The 26,294-nt window shown below is 38.3% G+C and overlaps 1 protein-coding gene across 2 annotated transcripts in view; it reads left to right on the forward strand.

The window, feature by feature from the left end:
- The first annotated feature begins 286 nt into the window (after positions 1-286).
- LOC131427625 (alpha-tocopherol transfer protein-like) overlaps positions 287-26,294 on the forward strand; it is a 33,613-nt gene continuing 7,605 nt past the window's right edge. Inside the window, exons 1-2 of one of the 2 annotated variants that reach the window (XM_058590994.1) lie at positions 287-606; positions 8,311-8,442. In XM_058590994.1, the coding sequence (XP_058446977.1) occupies positions 8,386-8,442 (57 nt within the window). In that variant the 5' untranslated portion in view covers positions 287-606; positions 8,311-8,385. The remainder of the gene's footprint in view (positions 607-8,310; positions 8,443-26,294) is intronic. The other variant, XM_058590995.1, reaches the window with a different exon arrangement.

Raw genomic sequence — 26,294 nt, forward strand, 5'->3', positions numbered from 1 at the left:
CACCGCAAAGAAGAAAATAAAGCATAACCATGCCATGCGAACGAACGAACGAACGGAAAAGCTGCGTGCTGTTTCGAGTGTCCGCGGTCCGATCGGTAGGGGAAAGAAGGAGGAAAATTATGACCGCCGCTGCACAACCAAAACTTGACTGACGGTGCTTATGTACCGGTGAGCCACGCGAGATGTCTATGTGGGGTTCGTTGTTTACTTCGTCGTCTGAGAAGCAGTCGCTCTCGCTCTCACCTGATCGCACCACCGTGCGATCGTGTATATAGTGGTGTGTTCCTTAAATATTACCTCCAGTTCCATCCTCGGCATCGTTCAGTTCAGTTTAAGTGGTCTACCAGTGCGGCGAACCATCTTCAACGATCAACCTTAACTCCAACCAACAGAACCAATTTTCCACACGTCAACTTCCAAGCGAACCAGTTTGGATCTTCTCCGAGTACAGCGCGTCCAGACTTCGTCTGTTCTGTGATACATCCAAAGCTAGCCGGAAAGTCCGGAGTAGTTCCAAAGGGGCACCTTGCCTTGCCGAAAAAAAAGTTATACCAAAAAAAGTGATATTTCCTGTTCCAGTTTTCGAAACTACTAAACCAAATCAAGGTATGATGGATCTGAAGTGTTTGTGTTTGATGTACTTTTAGCAACTATCGTTTCTGGCTACAGTGAATCTCACGAAGAACTAGTTTATTCAGTGATCTGTGGAAAATGAAACGCCGCTGGAAAATTGTGGCTACTGTTGCATAAGGACTATGAGGAGTGATTTACACCGTTTTTGCTGGGAAAACTGTTCTGCTGTATAACGAGAACGACAAACTCACTCTACGTCTGTTAGTTTTTCTTGTTGTTTTTTTCTGCACACGAAAACCGGTTACATCTAACCATTCGGGCTCGACAAGTAGGCATGAGTTACGAAAGTCACGATTATTTTTCTGCAACTGCTGCATAAGTGTCTCCCCCACCCACTCCAGTCGGTGGCGGTGGTAGCAAACAAGCAAGTGAGGAATGGCGAAAATAGAATGTGTGAGATTTGCCCGGAATGACTAAGGGGGTGTGCTGGTGGTTGACTTTTCCTCTCGGTGCACGCGACACCGACACACAACGTGTCCAAAAAGGGCCCACAGCGTCGTGGGTTGTAGCAGCCGCCTGTGTGGGTGTGAATTGTTTGCCATCGGAAAGCTTACTATGTGTACATACATACAAACGCAAATACACACAGCGAAGATGGTTTAGGGGCTGCTGACAGGCAGACAGTAACTTTGTTGCGTTGAACATCGGATGGGGTCGAAGTGAACACGAAAAAACTTTTCAGTTTATGCTAAGTAAAATTGTTTCCAGTGTGTAGGTGCGAATAGCGGCTCTGAAGAAATCGAATTTCCGCTTGTTTATTTGAGTTGATGTTTTTCTCAAATAACTTAAGGAATCCACTTATTGACTGCCGGTTTTCTGGGATTATAACTGGGATTGTGTATTCAGAAATCGATATGGCGTAGTGCACCAGTTTTAACTAATTCTGGAACCTTTCTTGACAAAGGTTTTATAGAACCCAGAACTACTTACTTAGAAACGGATCTATTCACACAAATAATGCTCATCACTCGTACATTCGACAACTGACTTCTGGGATAAGTGCCTTACATTCTGAGCACGATCCAACAATTCAGAATGGAAGCTACTAGTCTTAGGAAATGTTTAAAATTTAATTATTAAAAAAAACACTTCAAATGTTTTCCTTCACTTTCTCACGTTCATCGCTTGTGAGATGAAGTTTTTCAAGTACAAGTTTTTCATATTTCTTCGGAACATAAAAACTCACGGATGAAATGTTGTTACTCTCCTCAGATCCAGCCTGAAGAAAGTAACACCTACAGAACTTTGACGATATCAAAGAATTTAGAAAAGTGTATTCGTTTTCCAATGAAGGTGAAGATTTCGAAAAGTTGGTCGGTAATACAAAATAAATTTCGTAGAACAATTACCAAAAAGTCCACCATATTATACGAAACAGTAGTTCAAGTTCTGCATCGGAAAATAAAACCTTCGTTCTGTTTTGCACTACTAAAATCTGAGAGATACCAAATCTCAATCTACGTACCAAATTTTATGTATTTCTTTTGAGCAAAATTATTTGCTTTAACCAATTCAGTAAAAAAATCGTTTGCTGTAAATGCAGTTGTAAGCAATGAATGCCAAGGCGTTCATTAATTACATCGTATTTACTGAAATTTTAGTAAAATGCTGTCGTCAAAAATTTCTGCATTGGATCACTGCAATTTTCAGCAAAGAAGATCATTATATATTGATTTTTCTGGGGAATTTTGATAGTTGTCAGTTGCTGAAACTCCAACTAGTAGTTTATGCTGTTTCTGCTGAAACTCGCAAATAATCATTTTGTGTGTAGCAGGTTTGCGTGTGATCGTTTGACAAACGGATACAGTTTGATACCGTAAAGGTTTCCGAATTTATCTTTCCAACATTGTCCGGCCAAATGCTGGGGCACCGGCTAAAAGCCGGTGTTTGAGTAACAACCTAGAGTTGGAACCATCCGACAACCTGAAATCTAAAATTTCTTTCTCTGTTATTACTCTCTCTCGAAAGAGAAAGATTAGTGCATATTCGTAAATATTTATTATATTCTAGTTCAGTTAAAATAAACACAAAAATAATTGAAAAATGGTAATTATATAGTTAGGTATTATGTAATATGTAGCTGACCCAGTCAGTTTGAAGCGCAACTAGACTTTAGTCTGGTATCACTCTCATTCGCACGCACAAGTTGTAGTTCAGTAAATGTTGTTCACAAATTATCGACTCAATCAATATTAACATTTCTCTAGTACGGACCAACTTTATGGCAGCCTACACTCTTACCAACCGCCACCTAATCTTGGGTAGAAACCTACCCAAAATTAACCCAAAGTGTTGTCATGGAAATTTTAGCGATGCTCGCATACTTTGATTTTTACAATCAAGTCAAAGTTTGAGTAGATTATGATTTAGTTACTTCTCTATATGAGTAGTCAAAAAGAGTAATCAGCTATTAACCTAAAATTCGGGTGGTACCCACAATTTTCTATACCTAATTTTGGGTAGCTCATAGAAAAGCTCAACAATGAGCTATTTCACCTCAAGATATAGTAAACTGGTTTTGCAGTGTAGTAGAACCATTAGCTGGATTAAATACGATTCCCGTGTAATACAATGTTGTACCGAACTAGCTTGAATGTTTCGACGTAACTCTAATTATTACTGAAGTAACCACTCCGTATCTAATTTTGGATGTATATTTCATTACGGTGTCGGTGTCAAATGAAATCATGGCAATCTTAGAACCAAGTAAGCATCATTTGCAGAAAGAATAACTTCTTTTTTCAATATGAAAAAAAAACAGTTATAGCACGGAAATGCCAGCAATTTTGTGCAACAATGGTTATATAACTCATTTATTTCTGCTCCACAAATCATCTCATATACTCAAACCTGTCTCTGCTCGATCCATTGACTCTAAGAGTAAGACAAAAATAGATGCATAACAGCCGTATCGCACAATTTTCTCATTATGTTTCCTGTGATATTGTTTCTTAGAGCCAAAATGAAGATATTGTATTCGATTCCATCACAATTCGTTGATTGAGAGTCGAACGATCCGCAAAATACCATGGAGACTCTAATCTATGAGATGGCCTAATCGAATAATGCTTTTTGTCTAAACTGTCATTTTGCCCGCATCCTATATGGGCAGGTGCCGAGATCATTGTCGAGTTGGATCCCATTTTTCTGCTGAATTTCTACTGTTCAGAACATATTAGTCGGTTTGAGGTTTTTACTGGATGATTAACCTTCGCCTCTAATTTTCGCACTACTCTTTTGTATGACTTTTGTATGACATAGCTCTTACCTTTAAAGGGACAATTTACAATCTTAGGAAAACATTCATTATGTCAAAATGATAAGATTGTAAGTAGAACCTTATAGACGTAGAACATCCAAATTGCCTTCGCTCAAAAACAACAAAAAGGCATCTTTACTTTTAGACATAAAAGGAGCATTTGATTCAGTTTCCATTGATGTTCTTTCAGACAAACTCCACCAACATGGACTCCCAGCGGTTATAAATGATTATTTGCACAACCTTTTTTCAGAGAAACGCAAGAATTTTTCACATGGTGTTTTGGCAACATTAAGAATTAGCTACATGAGTCTCCCGCAAGGCTCATGTCTCAGTCCGCTCCTCTATAATTTTTACGTGAACGACGTTGACAGCTGTCTAGTAATCCCATGTACACTAAGACAATTGACAGATGATGGCGTGGTTTCAGTTACTGGACCCAAAGCTATTGATCTGCATAAACCATTGCAAGATACCTCAGATAACTTGTCCGTTTGGGCTATCACAGAAACTGTAACGGAAATCATAAGAGAGTTTTGAAAGCCTGAATAAATATCAAAACACAGGGTGCCGCAAAAGCTATCAAAACCATTCCAGTTTTCCGAAAGCCTCCACTCTCCGCTTAGATAATTCAGCTGTCTAATATCTATAACACCAAGTAACTTCCGTTTACCTCGTTTTGAAAAGAGATTGAGATCTTTCCATAGGAAAGAAACCGGATTTCTGATTATGAATACAATATGAGTTAAAAATTCCTCTCGTCATAATTCGTACCAAAACTTCCAGATGATATCTGAATCAAGAACTGCCTGGATAGTCAAATCTCTAAATTTCTGGGAAAATAGATTTTTTTTTGAAAATGTCTGATTTATTAAGATTTTATCTGCAGATCCGTAAATTTATAGCATTTTATGGAATCCGTAGATCAACGGAGATTTCCTTACATCTGGCATCGCTGTTGTCGGTACAGTAGTTTGAAAATAGCGTTATTTTTTTTATTTTCATCTCCTACTCATTTGTTTTCGATTCGTTCGAAGAACGTTTACAAAAAATTAAATTTTATGAAGGAATCACTAGTAATATACTTGATATGAGAAAGTGCATTGAATTGTTGGTTCTATTTCATATGATTTGACCTAGTGATCCTACAATCAGAGATCAGTTGAGACATTGTTTTGATTCTAATTAATCTGTCAAAATCGGTTCCAATCTGATTGTTTACAATTGCCTTGTTGCTCGTTGTTTATCATCATTGAGAAATATTGATACCAAATAATAAGTATACGATATTTGAAAGAGACGTGAAATGAATTACCAATACTTTGTCGTTTTTTCACTGAATTTGAGCAAAACTCATGGAGAATCTTATTTTTTTGCTACAAAAGTGATACTTTACAAGCAAACAAATCCGAATATTCGAGAAGTCGCTCGCACACAAATACAAATGCAAGTGATGCCAGCATTTTGTTAATGTTTAGTTCGTTACCAGATCTATGATTTTTCTCTTCACTTATCTTTGGTTTTAAAATCACTAATTCTACATTCTACATTATTTCGTGTATTCAAAATTGAGTAATTTTCTGGTTCCATGTATGATGTGTTGTATCGACATTTAATCGAAGACCTTCGCATGCCCAGATCAGAGATGCTAGATTTTCTATTAGGAAATCTGTAATCACAATTAAATCTAAATTTTAACAATAAAGTGATGTTTTAGAATGATAAATTCAATGAGCACACTTTTCCATGCCATTCAAAAACAATAAAATTCAATAATTCTGTATAAAATGTTCAAAACGACGTATGTTACAATGAGAGATTCTCTTTGTTTACTTTCTCTTTCGATTATTACGGTACTCTTAGCAATCCTTCACTCCAATTGTCTATCGATAATAACAACTAAAGCTATCATCTTTTAATCTGCACTGAAGAAATGACCGAAAAATGCAGGAATATTTCGCAATAATCGAAAGAGAAAGTAAACAAAGAGAATCTCTCATTGTAACATACGTCGTTTTGAACATTTTATACAGAATTGTAATTTTAATCACCAATTGGAATCAACAAAACAAAACTTCAATTCCATATACTTTTAAAATTTTGACTCTACAAGTAGACGTGAGGTTTCAGCGCTTAACGTGTAATCTTAGGTCATATTCATTTCCTAGTCTGACAATAACGTTTCGCTTCCCTCTTAGACGACAACGTTCAACGGTGGTCCTTCATTGGTCCAATACGTTGGATCATTGGTCCAATGAACGTTCAATCAATCGTTCAACGGGAGGCCAACACGGGACCTTCGTTTGCCGATTTTGAAACAGACCGTTGAACCGAATGCCATTTTTTTTCGTTCAACAAACCCGGCAGACAGAGGTCCATTGTTGAGCCATTTTAATATGAGGAGTTGGAGCCCCGTTGAACTAGTTTTATTGCACAATTTCTGAAGTTTTTTTTACTTATTTTTTTAAACTAACACTACATACCTGTACAATACTTCTACTTCACGTAGAATAACAACAAATCTTCTTTATATATGATTTTATGAATAGATATATTTATATATAGATTTCACACTATTTTTGCAAGAGAAAAAACAAAAACAAACCGTTCCAGCAAACTGAACGAATATTTCGTGCAGTATGTCGTTCAATAAGCGCTCAACGACCAACAAAATAGAGACGCCTGCTGAGAGGGTTCTCAGTTCGTTCGAGCAAGTTCCAAATATTAATATCGCTACGATTCAGTGCTGATCGTCGAATCTACACAATTGTAAGATTTTAAGATCAATTTGTGATTCGTGCATTGATTACGAAATTTTTATCCAAATACTTTTATACCAAAGAGAGCTCAGACGAGAAAGTTTAGATTGTTCTTTTCTATTTTTTGGGAAATTTCTATGAATCTGTATTGAATTTAAAAAATCGGAATAAACCTGTATTTTGTATGAAATCTGTATGCTGTTACGAATTTTGGAAATAAAACAAAAGCAACTTTGTTCGGATAAAACTAATTAAAGTTCGGTATTTCTAGATGAAACCAACCAAACTCCTTGAGGTTCTTTGGCATTTGTGGTTGCTTCTGAAGTTCCAGAAAGTGAATTTTCTACCAGTTTTTGTACGAATCTAGTTTCCTATGCTTCCAAATGAGCTCTGAAGTAAAGTTAATTTGTCATATTATATGAGCTCTTCATGAATCAAATCGATAGAATTTCGAACTATTAAAAATATGGCAGCCGAAATTCACCTGGATTTCTCTACAAATAATACAATAATCGCACTAAGCGTGCTCGTCGGACACAGTTCCTTTGGGTCCTGTCAAAAAAGAAAAATTTTCTGCATATTAAAATCAAGTTTACTTAGTTTTTGAGGAGAAATCGCTCATTGTCGAGCTCTTCTATGCGCTACCCAAAATTAGGTCGTTATCTACTCGAACTTTGACTTGATCGTAAAAAAAATAGATAGTGAGCATTGCCTAAGTTGCCATGACAACACTTTGAGCAATCTCACATTTACCTAAATATTGAGGTCATCACTCATTATCTGAAAAAGCGAAGATGCACTTTAATTGATTTTCGATATGTAATGATGCAATATTGTGCACGAATGCCCATGCTTCCAATAAGACATGCAATTCACACTATTGTACTAATACTGGTGACGCCATCTTTTGTAAAATACATGAATACATGAACAGTTCGAAATAGTCTATAGTCTATTATTATAAATGAATTTAGAGCCTGTTCGTACTATACCGGGACGACCGGGGCGGGACCATCCGGGACTTTTTTTTTCCCTCATCGGCGATGACTGAGCTGCCGGCTTGTGTATGTATTGGAATCCCGGATCCGGGATATAATCCATTTGGTTGCCACCGATATTCCTTGCCGTGTTTTTTCTAGCGCCGACGGTGCGAAGAAAAACGTCCCGGATGGTCCCGTCCCGGTCGTCCCGGTATAGTGCGAACAGGCTTTTAAAACGTATAGAGACGTTTCTGACAATCTTGAAATTCATTAGGGAAAAATACTTGAACTATTTATACGGAGAAATTGTAACTTTCCAGGATACAGAAGTTTCTGAAAAAGGAAGCTCCCTGCTCGTCTCCGAATTCAAATTCTAACGGATTTGCTCATTTTCCCATTCAGCTTCAACGTACAAGTTTATTAAAAAAGTACTATAAATAAGAAGAGGAGCAAATCCTATGTGCTATCAATTACAACTCAAGTAAATCCAGCTCAAATCTCTAATTAAATTACGTTCCGGTTAGGTTTCAGCAATCCACCATCGCAAAGCAATGTTTTCTTAGGTTACCGCCTCGCAATCTGAACGCCAGAGTTAATGCTGTAACCATCGCAGCCACATACCAACCGAGCCTGGAAATAAGCGAAAAACTTCATGAAATCTCTCAAACTTCTATTCTAGCACGGTGCAGACCGAACATCGTCACACGAGCTTATCTCCCTCACCCTCAGAATCACTGTCAGCTCCGGCACCGCCATGGCACCAACCATCCACAAGGAGGATAATTTCTCCACCACGAATCTCAAGTGGAAGGTATGTGAGTTTGCGATCTCTTACCAGTGCTACTAAAATGTCCACCAACTGCATGGTAACCGTCTCCGTCCCGTCCCGCCCAGCCACAATACCAAAAAAAAACGTCTTCCGCAAACCAACAGCCAAAACTAAACCAACGCCGCTGTCTGAATGCTAACCCAGTCCTAGTCCGGTCCGAAATTGCTTTCGTTCGTTTAATTGTCATTGTCATTAACCCAAATCTTCACCATAAGAACTTAATATTAGGTTTAACAATCAGTGGCAGTGGGTTAAAACGCTGCCAAGGGAAAGGCTAATGAAACACTAATTTGCTCCCTAACCACTAATAATATCGGTTACGATGGCTTCCAATTCCCGATTGGTCTGATCTAACCTACCCCTCAATAAACTGATACAACAAAAAAATATATATGTAATAATCCATCATCTGGTCGATTGGAGCTGATAGCGCCGGGACAGAGCATGCAGGCGCTTGACTTTCTACGGTTTCCCTTGGCAACTTTGATTGTCGTGCGGGAAGCTTTCACCAAGCGGAGCGGAGCACCAAATGGAGAAAAAAGAGTACAATCAATTGGCGGCGTGGGGTATAAACGATCGAACGGAATCGGAAAGGCGCACGCGGGGGAAAAATGATTATTTTCGCAATTTCATTTCAATTAGCGGTTTTCCACATAGGGAGAGAAAATTGCACCGAAACGGGGCAGATCGTTTTCAGGGCCGTCGCGTCAATTTCTAGTCGAGTTGGTGGGACGTAGATGATGATGATGATGACGATGATAACGGGGAGGAGGAGTAGGAGGGTACAAATCAAATACGATTGTAGATACAGTCGATGGAAATTGCCAGCTTGAACTAACATAACGCTAACGATGCTTCTCTGTGCAGAGCGTTTCCCAAAAGACTTGTTCAATATGTGGCTTGAAAATGTTCTACCATCGTGCATTCAAGCGTGGAAACGCGAGCATCAGTGCCTACTTGTACGAACGAGAAAATAAGCAGTTGAAACTACAGACAAGAGAATTGCTTTTAGTCAATTTCACGGGAACGCCTCGTAGTCTATAATATTCATTGGTGAACTTTTTTCATGAACCGGGGTTTGGACTAGTACTATCTTGTCTCGCTCAACCCGGAGACAAATTTGAAAAATGACATACCGCTTCAACATGGGTTTTCGTTAAAAACCAGTGAGAAAAACTTTAAAACAATGTGCTGCCAAAATTCCGAAACGGTTTCAAATTGCATAATTCTTCCTGAGAGAGAAACATCCTGCTGGCACTGTCCACCAAACATCCTATACCCTACAAACCAACATCCGATTGGCTACGTGCCAACATTTCAACATCCCCTTCCGTTCTAATCTGATTGATTCCAAGCGAACGAGTGAAATCCCGAACCACATCCAATCCGCAAACTAATCGAACTCATCGCGTCATTCCAATGGCATCTAACGAAGCTTGTCAAACGCCCCTTCTGGCTGGGATCAAGCTTTTTAGTGCGCAATATTCGTTCACGCGTGTGCTCGGACTTCCCGGGCTTACCAATGAATAAGTTATTTGCTTCCAATTAGTTTGATCCAAGTATGCGGATCCATAACCGATCCTATGTATTTATATTTCACTATTAATAGAATGTTTGCCGATAGGAGAACGCCGAAGCCCGGCGTTCTCTGTTTTCTGTGGTTCGTCGGACTAAGCACCAACCCATCGGTGCTTCGGTTGTACCACAGACAATGACAGCGATGTGTTAGGAAGTCAATGCTATCAAACGATACCAGCAACGAACGGCGCTTGTTAGTTAATAATTTGATTGGCTAGAAAACCGTGACCGGAAAAGTTGAACAAGTTAGGAAAGGCTCTCGGCCTCTGACGAAGCGTCGATGCAGGAAATTAAATTTCGAGCACGCTTCACCCGAATCGGAATTTGTCGCGTTTGATGGTACTCCGGCCGGAACGCACGGATAACGGTAAATACGGATATGGGGTGGAGACAATGCTTTTTACACTGGCTTTTGCTGCTGTGACGGGAGATGCATTCTGAATCGATTACTGGGTCATAAGGTTGCGGTTAGTCTGTTGTCAGTTATGTATATGCACAGTATTCGAAGCATGCAAATCGGGTAGGAGATGAAAAATTGATCTTTTTAAACACTAATAACAGGAAAAACTACCGAAAAGTGATTTAACATCCGATTAAAAATCATTCACCGAGTTTTCGAAACTCTGATTCCAAGTTATGTGTTAAACAACAAGAGCGTGTGTAAATTGGAAAAACTTTCCACTAGAAATCAAATCGAAGATAAATTCAGAACAAGAAGAAAAAATAACTCAAGCTTCCCATTCCATCATGTTATTCAATAATCGAGTATAATTTTCGAACTATTCGATTCGAAATTTTAATCGATTATCCGGGTTATTCATCGATTACTCGAATAATTATTCGATTATTGTTATTGAACGTTTCAAACTATTCGATTTGTTTAGTAATCGAATGTTAGTTTCAAACTAATCGAATAAAATTTTACTCCAATCCCTACTCAAATTTTGACATATTGTTCCAGTTTATGAATTTGAGTAATCGCAAATGAACAGGGTTTGGAATATTCATTCACTGGTGAATGAATATATAGTTTCCATTGCATTGTGAGCGAACAATTCCACCGCTCACAAAGAGGACGCCTTTCCAGCCAAAAAGAACCACACAAACAAAATGCTAGTGGAAGCAAATATTAGGTTTTGCACGAACATGACATAACCTCACATAAATGAACAGAATGAACTTTTTTTGACAGTCGACGTGTACTTGTTTACAGTTCAAAAGTTCATCACAAGTTCATCGTTCGAATGTAAAAGTTGCAAGTCGCCTCACACTCAACAGATTCATACATATATCGCTCCTTGATTCTTGAAACACATACAGGACAATCTTTGTAGTCATTTTCACTGTGGAATACGTTTTTAGCAGGCACTTTTTCGTCATTTTTTTCAATTTTTAACTTGCAGTCGCAAAACAAAACAAGTACACGGCAACTGTCAAAGATGAACTTGATTCATCGGCAGTTCATTTGTGTCGTCATCGTGCAAAACCTAATATTCCACATATGCACAGATGGTATAGTGTGCTGGTATTAGTGTCTTCATGAAGCACAGAAGCCGTGAATATAGTTTGCTCTCTCGTGGTCCTGAACGTCGTTCTTCTCACAAACAATTCATTGCATGCTAACGATCTTCACGGGGCTAGTAAGTGATGAAGATTATATATTCAGTTTTCGCTAACAGGCTGATGACTGGCTCTCCGACGCGAACGGCTGTTAATGATGACTTTATGCCATGAAAACTGGTGCATATCACTTATTCAACTCGTGTCAAGTTAGTAGAGGGTAAGAATTCTTAGTTATACTTGATTATTGTAAACAGAAGTAACAGGAGCGAAGCAATTCGCAATGGCGATCTGGTGATCTCACCAAATACTGCAAACAAACAAACGCTTCGTTTGCTGGCTGTTAGAGAGAAACTAGCTCCTGAACTCTTGTTACTTGTGTAAATCAAATTCCTGCTGAATAGTGTTTAATTGGGTTTAATCGTAGTAGTGCATGATAGGTAATCAACCAGTAGGATAAAAAATAAGTTTTTTAATCAGTATTCCGCGTTGAACATTTTTTCATTGAATTTTCATTGTATATTGCTATGAGCTTCGAGAGCTGTAAGAAACACATGTTACCATTACAGCAAAACCTTTACTCTAATAAACGCTCGAGCGGTGGCTGTGCACACCTGTATGTGCAATTCTGTATAAATGTGAATCGCGTTCGGACCTCGAAGAAACATGCGACAGTTAAGAGCCAGTCATCAGTCTGCTAGCGAAAACTGAATATTCAATCTTCATCACTATCTTGCACCGTGAAGCTAATTTGCTTGCAGTGAATTATGGGGCTAGAGCTTCTCTCTTACCGAGAGAAGGAGAAACAGTAGTAGGGGTGAATATTGTTCGCTCTCTTCTATTCTCGTGCATGGACAGCCACTTCAATAAAGCAACAAGGCTCACGCTTCCTCAAAAGCGACATGATTCATAAAGCAGGTATATTCATGAATATCATACACAGTGAAGCATGTATACTCTTCTTCACTGCTTCATTCATCCAAACCCTGCAAATGAAACCATGAGTTACATTCAAAGAGCGTGTAGGGATGCCACTATATCGATGTAATAATCGATTAGTCGAATAAAAACCAAGATATATTAATCGATTACTCGATTATTAGATCGATATTACGACATCCCTACACGATCTTTGAACATAGCTCATGGTTTGAGTTGCGATTACTCAAACTTATAAATTGGAACAATATTTCAAAATTTGAGTATGTACCTTAGGATAAAAGAAGAACCGAAATTTTCATTTTAAAATTCCCGCGCTTGTCCAATCGGTAAACTTTTATTCTCTCAACGTTGGCAACACTTTTATACACATTCTGTCAAATTTTGACGCATATCGTACGATTAGTTTTTGTTTAGCGTCTATACAAGGAAGTTGAAAAATTTTCGTGTTGCGATTTTTATGATGGATGAAAATTTAGAACAACGGCTCGCCTTCGAAGCGCCATTCGGTCGATTGTTGTGCGGTTTCGACGTCATATTCATAGATCCACACCTCATCACCAGTTATGATGCATTCGATGAATGTGGGGTCATGAAATCATCTCTTTGGCCACATCAACACGACGCTGTTTTTGAATGAAATTCAGCTTTTTTGGCACCAGCCGAGAAGCGACGCGTTTCAAACCCAAAACATCAGTTAAAATGTGTTCGGCTGATCCACAAGAGATGCCCAACAACACAGCAATCTCTCTAATCGGTATAAAACGATTTTGCAACACGATTTGCTTCGCCGATTCAATGTTTTCTTCAGTAACAGATGGTGTTGGGCGGCCAGGGATCTCATCATGATCCAAGCTTGTACGACCACCTTTGAAGCGTTTATACCACTCGTATGCCTGTGTTTTTCATAGACACGATTCACCAAAGACCTTTTCTAAAATTTTCAACGTTTCGGAACACTTAAATCCATTTGCAACACAAAATTTGATGCACGCACGTTATTCTAAATTTTCATCCATAATAAAAATCGCCACACGAAAATTTTTCAACTTCTTTGTATAGACGCAAACAAAAACTAATCGTACGGTATGCGTCAAAATTTGACAGAATGTGTATAAAAGTGTTGCCAACGTTGAGAGAAAAAAGTTTACCGTTTGGACAAGCGCGGGAATTTTAAAATAAAAATTCCGGTTCTTTTTTGATCATAAGGTATATCAGCTTGCTCTCTTTTGCAACAATTGCAGATAAATTGGTTTTGGAAGTTTGATTCGGTTTTGTGTTACGACACTGGAAGTTATCTTGAACTCAGTCTTAACATTTCGTCACTCCCAACGAGAAATAGATCGAGAAGAAAGCTTAGTTATATAACGAAAATCGAGTACTGTCACCATAATTTTTACCTTTCTCTATAGAATAATCAATTTTAAATGTATTATTGGTACAAATTTCGGTTTCATGAATCTTTTCGAATAAGCAACGCTTTTGTGAGTCTGTAACCCCAAATGAATATACCAGTTTTTGTTAGATCCATCCCAATGAAACAAATTCTCTAGTGAGACTATTCGAATGACAAGAGAAAAAATAAACAATCACAGCAATAGGTGGATAAAGGAGAGATTTTTAAGGGACATTATGTGTAGTTTTCGTAAAGCTCTAGGCTAGCAGTTCACTTTCATCTGCTCGTAGGAAATATTGAAGGATTCTTGAGATTTCCAAAAAAGTAGACATCCTGAAGAGAAACTAGACTAGTGTTGCAATAATTTTTGACTCGCCCTTTAAGCACCTTTCCTGAAAATTTTTAAGTTTTAAAGCTAGGCGCTCCACCGAGTAATTTTTTCATCAATATATCATTTCATTGAAAACGCTGTTGGACAAAAGCTTCACATTCGAGGAAAATACTTTAAGCTACACATGAAAAAAAAATCAATAGTTTAGTGCTTTTAAGAACTCAAAATTGATCCCGAAGAATTATTTGATATTTGATTCCATTGGAATAGGCGAATCTCGAACAAAACATTCTGTTGGTTCTATCTTTGATCTTGTTTTGCTCACCATTTTGAATATAAACGTGCGATGGCGTGAACATTTTGAGAGATCTCTTCCATTGCTCAGATGCACAAATCTCCTAGTGAGCAGGGGGACAAGGAGCGTATCACTTGAGCCAATCTTTCGGATTAATTCAACTAGTTTCAGTATTAATTTGACGCGCACAGATCTGCGACTCGGCCACTTTATAGCTTTAAGTTCACCAGACAACAGCGATAGAATCTGTTGTCCATACTTTTTAGCAAAAGCTTTGACTCTGAGGAAATTGCACTCAGTATTGTTTAACATCGAAAGAAAGCGTGTCAGTCTTATTCGTATTCTCGTTAAACCAGTTATGTCTCTAACATTACCCACCTGGTTTAAGTTCCATTCCTTGTAAACCCTTCAAATATGATGTGAGTAAATCAGAGGATTAGCTTATTTTCGAAATGTGATTTGTGGAACTATTTTCCATTCAATTAAATGAAATCAGGATAGATCGGCGTAAAGACAAAAAAACTTGTAGCAAAATTTGTTCTAAGGTGTCGAGTTCTCGAGAGAAAAGGCTAATTACAAAAAAGCTACAACTTTTGTTAAAACTTCGTTGTTCAACAGCGCCTTAAACCATTTGTTTGCATTATACCATTAATTCATTCTCCGCCGTCGTAAAAAACAACACAAATCCGTAGCCATCAAGCCCGGCTAGAATGACTTGGCTTGTTCGATGTGCACACTGAAACGGTGCAAGTTAAAGAAAAAACTGACTTACGCAAATCATAATCGAGTGCTTATGTGACAGACAAGCCATTTCATTTAATGCTGCTTAGCACATAAATTAGCTAGTCTCGTTTTTGTCACTGTCGACAGAAAATACGCGAATAGTAAGGGTGCCATACGGTGCCGACCTTGAGGTCAGCGAGGTCACGTTGCTTCATCAGAGCAGTGTTACCACATCCTAAAGTACCACAATTCAAACATTTACCCAAATGGATCGTGACGGATAAATGATGCAGGTTCCCTGCACCCCCCGGTGGGAGACACTGGGCCCTGGGTTGGGCGAAAAAATGAGCCAAATGAAAAGACTCTTCTGTGGAAAAGCGGCTTATGAATATTTTATATTCCCGTTTCGCTTAATGCTAGACGGTTTGCCGGTGGGTGTTTGAAGATTGCTTGCTGGAAAAACAGAAAGTGAGAGTGTGTGAAACATTCTCCTGGGAAACCGTACTCAGAGGTGAAAGGTTTTTTTTTCCTGTAGAAGTTAGATAATTCTGATGAAACCGTTTACGAACGATCTCAGAAAAGGAACATTATCAACCTATTGGTGGGATTGCGAATTTTGAAAATAGTTCGGAATCTCTTTATCTGTGTTTCAAGCAGTTGAATGCGAATAAAAACATGTGCTTCAATCCTTCATAACTGGTTCGGAATGCAAGATGCACTTATCTCTTTCGTTAAGAAACTTTTTCGTATCGGGATCAGGCGCAAAAAAAACATCACATCGTTAACTGCAAATGTCAAGTTGGAACTGGAACGACCTCGTACCTTCGCCTTGACGTTTATACCGCTTCGTAATAGTATTAACTAACGAAAAGTAGAAGGATTACAAGTTTTCGAATTATTTTTGCTTGTTATAAGACATCATTATGTAACATAGCATTCCGGATTGCAAACAGACATAATTCAGGAGTTTATCCAACTTCTCGTCACTAACAAGTTTATGTTGCTACAAGCTTTAGAACATCGACACTAGCGCCACTCTGCCGAAAAAGGATGCTAAGACTTCGGTATGAATTCAACCAGGAAATCAACGCTCGAAAGTTTCTATCATAAATCGGAACGGGAAGGATTCGGCAAACAACAATAGTTAGCAATGCGGCAATGAAAATGAAAGCAAACTAAGCGACTTCCGAAGAAGCTTGGTAATCACCAATTCATCTAAAATATGACGAATTGGAGGACGATTTTGGTTGACTTATATTGGCGAGTTTGAAGAAGAAATTATAAGAATTGTCACTGTGAACGAAACTTTCGCCCGGTAGGGATATTTACCTAACACTTCTTCCACTTTCTTCACGTTTCGCCTTCGGCTCATCAGTGCTTAAAGCAGTTTAACTTGAACTGCCATCTCCGCCTAACAGTTCAATTTGAACCGTTAAGCGTGCTTTTCTGTACAAACCCAAAAACCCTAAAAAATTATGAGCACCTTCCAAAACACTGCACAATCCGTCGAGTCCACCAGAAATTACCCTCGATCGATTTGTGTAGGCAGTAAGTGGACAAATGATACAAAATTATTTTCTGCCTATAAGTAAACAAAAAGATTTTTGTGGTTCTAATGTTTTAAAAACTTTAACACCTGCCCCTCAATCCATTCGATGAACTCTACAAGATTTTTTTCATTTAATTAATAAAAAGACACTTCCTGAATATTTTATCAACTGTTTTACAGTTAGTTTTCACTACAATCAGTATTTACAGAAGTTCGGTTATGGGAAGATTATTCTACCATACGGACGGTATGGGTTTTACCGTACTCGGCGACTATTCAGATTTACCGTATGAAATGTACATCTATTTACAGAATTCTGTAATGAAAACTGATCGTCCGGTAAAAATTTGCATAATTTTTGTAAAATGTTGTAAAACGTTCATGTACCGAAATATCGGTAATTTCTATTGATTACCGAAAGTTTTCATAAAAAAAATTACCGAACAACGGAATTGAATTTTAGTGTGTAGACTACTGTGCTATCGTTAGTTCGTACAAAATGCAAACTACTTTTGTTGAGAATCTGAATTAAAGTTGCTAAAATCGAACCTGTTCCCGCAGACTTTAAACACGTTGAATAGTAAAAAAGAATGGAAGCAGAAATATTTCAACACTGAATACAAACATTTCGCTCCAGAGCAACGTTCCATCGCTCATCTTAAAACAAGTGGTATCTTCAAAAGCAATTTTTTTTTTCATAAATACGTTTATTTCTTAAGGCAGTTTACACAAGTTTTTCTTCGCCGTAGCATCACTTTTACATAAAATTCTTATCCTAATATAATTCTAAAATAGTCACAACGATTTAAATTTATTAAAACATATTCCTCTTATTACGTAAATATCATCTTAGGTAATTCGCCATTATTGATGAAATCTACTCGGAAATATTATTTGAACCAAACGATTAACTTCTATTAATTATAAAATAAGCTGTTATTTTCAGATATTTTGTTGATAATTTCATAAAGTATTTCGAGTTTGTTTGTATCATTACATAATTTCTATTCTAATTTAGCTATTGGTTGAACTAATGGTCGCAGCTGGAATCAGAACTAAGTCTTAAAAGGGTCCTTTATTAAATTGAAACTCCAATGATCTTTATGAAGAGATAAAGAAGTTTCATGTATGGAAGGTCACGACAAGCAAGAATGTCTCGAACTGGGACATTGGATAGTCTACCTTGGGTACGCAAAGAATTTATTAGTTGAGATCTGACATCACGATACTCCACGCATGTCCAAACGACATGATCAATATCCCGATAACCTTCTCCACAAGCACAATGATTAGTCTCAGAGAGCCCAATTCGAAGGAGATGTGCGTCTAACGTGTAGTGATTGGACATGAGTCTGGACATCATACGAATAAAATTCCTCCTCACATCCAGTCCCCTGAACCATGCTTTTGTCGATATTTTAGGAATAATTGAGTGCATCCACCGACCCAGATCATCTTTATCCCAAGAAGATTGCCAGCTGGCAAGTGTTCTTTGGCGAGTCGCGCTATAGAATTCGTTGAAAGCAATCGGTCTCTCATAAATTTCTCCCTCAATAGCACCACGTTTGGCTAAACTATCGGCTTTTTCATTGCCTGGAATGGAGCAATGAGCCGGGACCCAGACAAAAGCAATTATAGTATTCAATAAAAAAAAAGTCTGACCGTTTCCAAACTAGATCTAACTTCTTGTCATTTGGCTTGAAAACTTCCAAGCGATATAAGACCATTTTGAACCACGCATCGGCCGTGCAAAGTCAGAACGTGTGCGGTGTTCCGTTCAATCTAATTGCCTCCTGAGTTGTGCTTCATCCAGAGTAATACAATTGAAGAACGCCAAGATCTGAGAGGATTGCATATATTTCATTTGGTACTAATAAAATGTAACGACTTACTTATTTTTCTTTCCTGGAGCCATTAAGTTACGAAGCAACATCTTGAGTAAGATGTTACCATTTATGTTTCCTTTTTTCAAAATAAGGAACAAGTAAATCATCGGATCGGTTACGATTTATCGGTCTGTGGAACCACCGGACAAGTCAATCGCACCGTTGATCTTAGTTAACTGGTTAACTGGAACTAAGATCTGAGCGTTTTCTGCTCAACAGTGAAGGAATCAATTTCAAACTAAAAACTTCAGCTTTTTCATAAACACTTGTTTACAACACTGAGATAATTATCTCCTTTCGGTAGTCAATTATTTTCTCCAACATAGTATTAGTAAATATATCGTGATCATCTTGAGTAGCGTGGTGAAGCATCAATTAAATCCCACTTGTTTCATCTTCACACAACATTCCACCCCGAGATCAATATAGTGAGAGCCTGGCACAGGAAATGACCGGATCATAGGTCAATGCTTGAAATATAAACCAACATTCACGCTATAGTTCGTCCTAATCACCCTATGCATCTAATTATCAGCTCTGCTCCGTCCTACAGTTTTTGTTCAAAGTGCAGAAAAACCAAACCTTATTGAGACGAAACTGAATCACTGCCGCATATTCCCCATCAAAAGTACGGAGCGTGGACATAAAAGGGTTTTCATAGCGCTTTCCTTCGCCGTCCGTGCAATGGAGTAATGATTTCCAAGTAATCACCATCATTATAAGGCTTCAACTACGGAAAAGTGCATCGAAGAAGACGCTTCTGCTTTTGCTACCGCCGTACGTACTTTTGAGTGGTCCGAAGCGGGCGGACACCGTTGCAGGATAATTAGACCATGATTGCTTTGGGAGCTCATAAATACGGTTTCCAGCGGCGTTGTGGTACGATGGACGGGGAGACGGCAGCGGCACCGGTGGCTAGGAAGACGATGGGGAGGTAACCAAATAGAAAAGCTTTTACGATAGCACCGCCGACGTTGCGCGCATGAACGCGAAAAAAACGTGATCATCAGCAGAAGCAGAGAGTACATTTACTGCTCTGCCAGCTCCGCGTTCCGGTGCACTTTCCCGCTCCACTGGCACACAGACCGCGAGACCCATTTCGATTCATACCGGGCCAGGCTTCGCGGTCTGTTGGCTTTTACGTGTTAATTTGCTACAAGATGCTCGCGCTTTTCGTGTACTCTACAGAAAATGAAACAAAAAATGCGCGTTTTAATGCTTTCGCACTGAGTTGTCGATGTGAAGTGCGATCCGATCTGATCACTGTAGCAAACGATAAACTTTTCGCTTTGATCTTCAATCCATACGAAATTTGTTAGAATCGGCGGTTGTGAGACTACGATGCCTACTAGGATGATTTTGCGTAAAGACAAATAGCGTTTTCACTTTTTACACTGCTGCTTAACCGGTATTGGGTAGAAAGGGATGCCTTGATTACATTACGTACATTTTAATATGCATATCAGACCATGCCAATTCCAAATTTGATGACAGGATTATTGCTGCTTAAAAAATGCAAACTCTGGACTGATGCGGAAACATAAATAAATGTATTTTTGCCGCATTCGGTGAAGTTTTCAAATGAATTTCGAACCAAAGTCCGAGAGATTTGACGAGAAAACTTCTTTGTGACAAACACTGCCGAATGATTTTTCTATGTCTAGAAGATAAATTCCGGAGGATAAACCAAAAGATTTATTGGATGACTGTCGCTGTGGGAAGCAAACATAACAAATCTTGCATCGTCCGCAGAGGAATCTTTGAATACAAGAACCGAATTTGTTCCGAAAGAACCGGCCGTTTTAGTCCGGTTTTTGAGTTCAAGCTTTTTTATGTCCGGTTCTAGCAAAAAAAAAAGTTTTTAGACGATTTTCGGATTGCAAAATTCGTGTCCGATTTTTACAAGCAATATTTTGACGTGAATATGTTTTACTTCACCCTTTCAAAATTCACTTAGAACTTAATCATGAATATCTCTTGTTTTAAGGAGTGTATCGAATATAAGCTATTCATAATTTTTTCTTTCAAATTATGATAAAAAACGATATTTTATTCAAACTAAAAATTGATCCTTTACTGTACGAAGTTAAACTTGAGCATAATGAAAACCGGATGAAATTTAAGTTATTCCTTCACGAATTTCTGGAACTTTCGATCGAACGCTCGTCATCAAGCTCCGTACAAGTGTTGCATCGCATTTTTTAAACGCTTGAGTCCAAATTTATTTGAACTCCTGCATGTTCCCAGCTGCCTTACCAGTCTTCTTGAAGACCCTCTTCACGATTGCCCAGTAACGTTCGATGGGTCAAAGCTGAGGGCAATTTGGTGGATTGATATTTTTCTCAACGAAATTTATACCCTTTTCCGCAAGTCAATTAAAAGTGGTTTTGGCATAATGTGCCGAAGCTAAATCCGACCAAAACAGTGGAGGTGTACTATGCTTCTTATATAAAGGCAGCAATCCCTTCTGGAAATACTCAGATCGATAAATTTCTGCATTTATAGTTCCGGTAGTGTAAAAAATGGTTGACTTCAAACCACAGGAGCATATTGCTTGCCATACCAGTACCTTTCGTCCGAATTTCTCCACTTGAATCGACCTGTCCGCATCGCTCACATCCTCCCCAACGACGACAGTGAAGTATTGTGGACCTGGAAGGGTTTTTGAGTCCTCCTTTACATAATTCTCATCGTCCATCAAAACGCATGCATCCGGATACTGCAAAAGACGCGAATACAATTTCCGGGCCATTGTTGCTGTTCGCTTCTTCTGTTCTACACTTTGTTTCGAGATTTTCTTCTTCTTGTAGGTCTTTAGGTGATTTCGCCTCTTAATACGCTGGATCATTCCGACACTCGTTCCTGTTTTTTGGCCAAATCACGTATTGACATTGACAATTATTCTTCATGATTAGAGAAACCCACCATCTGGTCCAGTTTCGGGTTGGAAGAACCGGGTTTTCTGCCTCTTCCTGGTAGCTCATCCTAAGAATAATGTTCCCCAAACTTATTAATTATGTTTTTACCACTGGCATGATGAATTCCAAACCGCTTCGCCAATTTTCGCTTAGTAATACCCTTCTCACTTAGCCATGTGTCCAGAACCTTAATTTTCACTTCCTTTCCAATACGCGACATTTTCAAAACGCAGAATTTCAACCTCACAAACAAGTAAACAAACAAAAGCTGACAGACAAACGCACAGCATGCTGTGATCTGAGCATAAAAAATCATCACAAAAACCTGCGTACAACACAAATGTATGTGGATAGCTTCTTTTAGATACACTCCTAGCATCGGTAATATGTTCAGTAATTTATGATAAAATTTGCAACGATATGAGATAACCACAAATTACTCAAAATTGAGGTTTTCTAAACTGTTTGGTATGAACGAGCATTACGGTGAAATTCAGTGTCAAACTAAGGCAGGCGAAAATCAATTGATTAAATTGAACGAATGATCGCACAAAGCATATCGTGCAAAACCGGCACATAGAAATACGGGCTATTTACACTGATTGAGTGCAGTGGGCTTACAACACGTTTTGTTCACTAGTAAAACAGGCACTGTATGGTTATTAGCCTTGACAAATGCTGTCATAATTAAATTGATTAATGTTTGAATACGTACATCCAAGCACGTCAATCGTCTTGATGAGTGGATGTCAAAAATGACTTCGGTTTTTTGAACATTCTTTAAAAGAAAAAAAAAACAGGGGTATTTTGACTACTCTGGTAATTTAAATGAAGTGCATTGTGTCTCAAAATTTAAAAGATTTTGGCATTCTTTAATATATAAGGTGATATTATGTACTTCATTTTGATTACAACCAGAAATATGAGCGCTGAGCCAAACTATGTTGTGACCAAAATACCTCCGTTGTCCTCTCAGTTCCTCTTCATGTCTAGTCAAGTAGTATCGATATTCAACCGAAATTGTATTCTTCCATTTAAAATACGTTACATTTTTCGACAATGATCACATTCAATAGAGATTGTTGTTGTTTTTCCTGAACTACATGTTGTTCCTTGCCACTACACTCCGATTTTGGAAAAAGTATCGTATATGTTATTAGAAGCCTTTGGATTAACGAAAGGAGAGTCCTTTCGTTTTCTATTATCTTTAGCATCAGAAAAGAGAAAGATGAGAAAGATCCGATTCCAGAGAGCCTTCGAAAATAGCGATTTAGTAGTATAGTCTTGAGAAAGACTTTTTAACTAGGAATGCATTCTTTAGGATTGCCTGAAAAGGAGAGAGTTGCTGGTAGCCTTGCAAAAGACAGGTGAATTCAAAACAAATACGAATAATAATATTCTACATTATCGATCGCAACGCCTGCTTAGTTGCCATTAAAATCACCAATTACGTAAATCGTCTTTATGGTCGTTATCTTTCATCTTTCGATTTGAGCGATAGCGATAAGAGTCTAGAAATTAGACTAATTGACAGCTCCTATTATTTAGTTAACCTGCAAGAAACCTACTGAAATCCTTGTACTATTCACCAGGAACATCGTCAAAAGGCAACCCAATATCTGGTCTTGAACTAGTTATAAATTGCTCCATGATCTGCTGGTGTTATCATAACTCACAGTTTTGAATCATCAAGAAAACTGAAAAACTTAACAAAACCTTTCCCGGTTTTTCAATCGTTTATGACCGATCGTTGCCTCCTTACTGGGAACTTATTTGAATTTTAAATAACAAAATAATTTTCTATGGATCTCGTTACTGAACTGGTGACCCAAATGTTTTCTGGGTTTATGTAACACCTATTATCTTATATTCTTCGTCACTATTATCACTTAAATGTGATGAACGTTAAGTGTTTTACAGGTTAATCATAAGCTAATGAACTTTAGTCATTGTCGACGTTACAACTTCCTACAAAAAATATAAAAAAAAAACCTGTACTTTTCCATTCCATGCTCGAACGTAGAGCAAATTTCACTTTAAAATAGACGTAACCGGTATTCCTATTCCGGCTTCTCAACGTAAAGTACTATCATTAGACAATGAATCCGCACTCGGCGGTGATGTTGTTTGTTGGATATTACGCAAAACTCCCTCCTGACCGTTGTGCGGCGACGATTCCAGCTCAATGATTGCAGCTAATCTCGATCGCGTTGATCGGAACTGACTTCCATTAATAACAACAGGGTGCTGCTGCTGATTGCACCTATGAATGAAGGTGTCGATGGTTAATTAACCGAGAGGTAATCAGCGCACATGCATGAAGCATTCACAGCTCTGTGTTCAACGAATTACCGTTCGAATTACGGTTGGACTGGGTATTTGTTCTCGCATTCATGCAGAACTAATACCATTGAATGTTCGTGAATGGTTCGACGAGTGAAAGAACGGAACATTCTGTGCACCCAGAATTACGAAAATTTATTACATTCAAGATTACGCCATTTTTAGGTGTAAACTGAAGCCTCACTCCTACATTGATATTAAAGGGTTTCTCATTTTCGTTTACCGGATATGAAACAAATGTATACCTAATATTCAGACATAATATGTATTAAAGAAGATTAAAAATCTGTTCATTCACAATGCAAGTTGATTTTGAGTGTTTCAATCTAGTGATCCGATTGTCACCCACAAATTACTGGCATGTATAATCATATAGAAAGAAAAACATCCAAATCCTCGCCCGAAACATGTCATGTCAGATAACGAAAGCGATTATTTGCTGCCACATCAACGATGCAACCCCAGCGTGATCTCCGTCGGATGTTGCTTTCTTTGCTTCATGTCCTCGCCGACAACCGGTCGGATAATCTAGGGTGGGATGAATCGTAAATCTTCATGTTTGAATGGAGTAACTTGGAAAAACATAAACGTTCATACGTTCCCTGCCGCACCAGAAGCCCCGTGCTCGGATCTGGAGGATCTCGACCGAAATGTGGCGTCTTACTGACCCGACCGACCAGAACCGGTCAGTCGGATTGGAAACATCTACATATTTAGGGCTGAGTCCAACGGATATGTTGGTGTGTGTGCCAGAACCGTTTTTGCATTCCGGGTGAAATCTTTTTGTCTTACTTTGGGTGATTTGTGTTTGGTGCACTGCTCCAACAATTGAACTGTGGTGGTTTTAGTGTTTATCTGGATGGAAAAGATTGGCAACGGAAGTGCTTTGGGAACTAAGTTAAATGTAACTTCCTGGTGAGAAGACCAAACTGAAATATTGCCTGTTGGTTATGCTGTTTTTCTTGAACAAGTCGGAAATCTGTTAAACTTGTCCGAAACTAGTGCTTGAAGTACGATAAATTTACGTATGTAGCTACACTCCAAATCACCTTTGGATTTGTCATAATCGATTCTCAAAGCTCAACTTGAATAAAGATACCACACAATATAAGATCTTCGCTCAAAACTCTAATAAAAATTGGCAGGGAAACGAAAACGAGAAAAACGAAACACTATGTTGAATCCTTTGTCCCTCATGTGTTGTTGACTGAACATGGAACTCTGGTCACTTACATTTGCTTTCAATAAGCAAATACATTCAAAAAAAGAAAACATCACTCTTCGAAAAAATCTTTTGATTTTTCATCCTATAAGATTTGCGTCGTCTTTCACACAAATTTCTAATCAAAAACGTGTAAAATTGAGGGATTTGAAAGTTACTTGGTTTGAAATCGAATGAAATAAAAAATGAAAGATCGATAGCAACAGCGCGACTTGAACCAAGAACCATCAGATCACAAAGCACGTCAGTTAATCGACTGAACCACAGAAGCCCATATCTGCTCAGGTCTGCATGGTTTCAAATTTGAATTACGTAATATTCTAAGTCAATTACTAATATTCTAGGTCCGCCACTACTATTTCTCTATTTTCTGGCAATTCATGAATGCCGATTGAAATAAAAACTTCGACTTTTGATTAAAATCGACGAAATCGATCTACTTTTCGATAATCTCAGCTGAAGTGAAAGTATAATCGAAAGTCGGATGGCGCCATATACGAACTAGATAGCGGATTGGGTAAAATATCCTCTTCCAGAATAATCGAAACTTAGCAGCAACGTGCAGGCCCGTACCCAGGATTTCCTTTTGGGAGGGGCCCAAGGTGAAAAAATAATGTTACTGAAGACTGCTTATGTACCTAATTCTCGATGGCCTTTTACGAGTGTTTTTAACAGACACTTTAAAGTTTTACACTGGATCTGTTATTGTATTACATTTCTTTACATTTACTGTCTTGTTATTTCTGCAACACATGCCTTAGATGCCATTCTAAATAATTATATATCTGTTTTTGATTTCGGGAGGCGCCCGGGCCCCTGCATAAATTTTAATGTATTCCTGTGTCTAGTTCATGTTAAAGGGTTTAAATGTTTTTGCGCACCGTTTCAAGCGGATAAATCAATATGGTTTTACGTTGATACCTCTGTCAATCGACAGAAAAATCGATTAAATAATGAATATTGCATAGATGTATTCATATCGAAGATATCAATTTACCGGAATCTCGGTAAACAGCTTGCAGAGAACCAAAATTTGACGAGTGATTGAAGTAGAGATTTGGATTTAGTTCAAAACTGAATTATGTTAGAAAGAG

Source organism: Malaya genurostris, chromosome 2, assembly GCF_030247185.1.
Source record: "Malaya genurostris strain Urasoe2022 chromosome 2, Malgen_1.1, whole genome shotgun sequence".
NCBI lineage: Eukaryota > Metazoa > Arthropoda > Insecta > Diptera > Culicidae > Malaya > Malaya genurostris.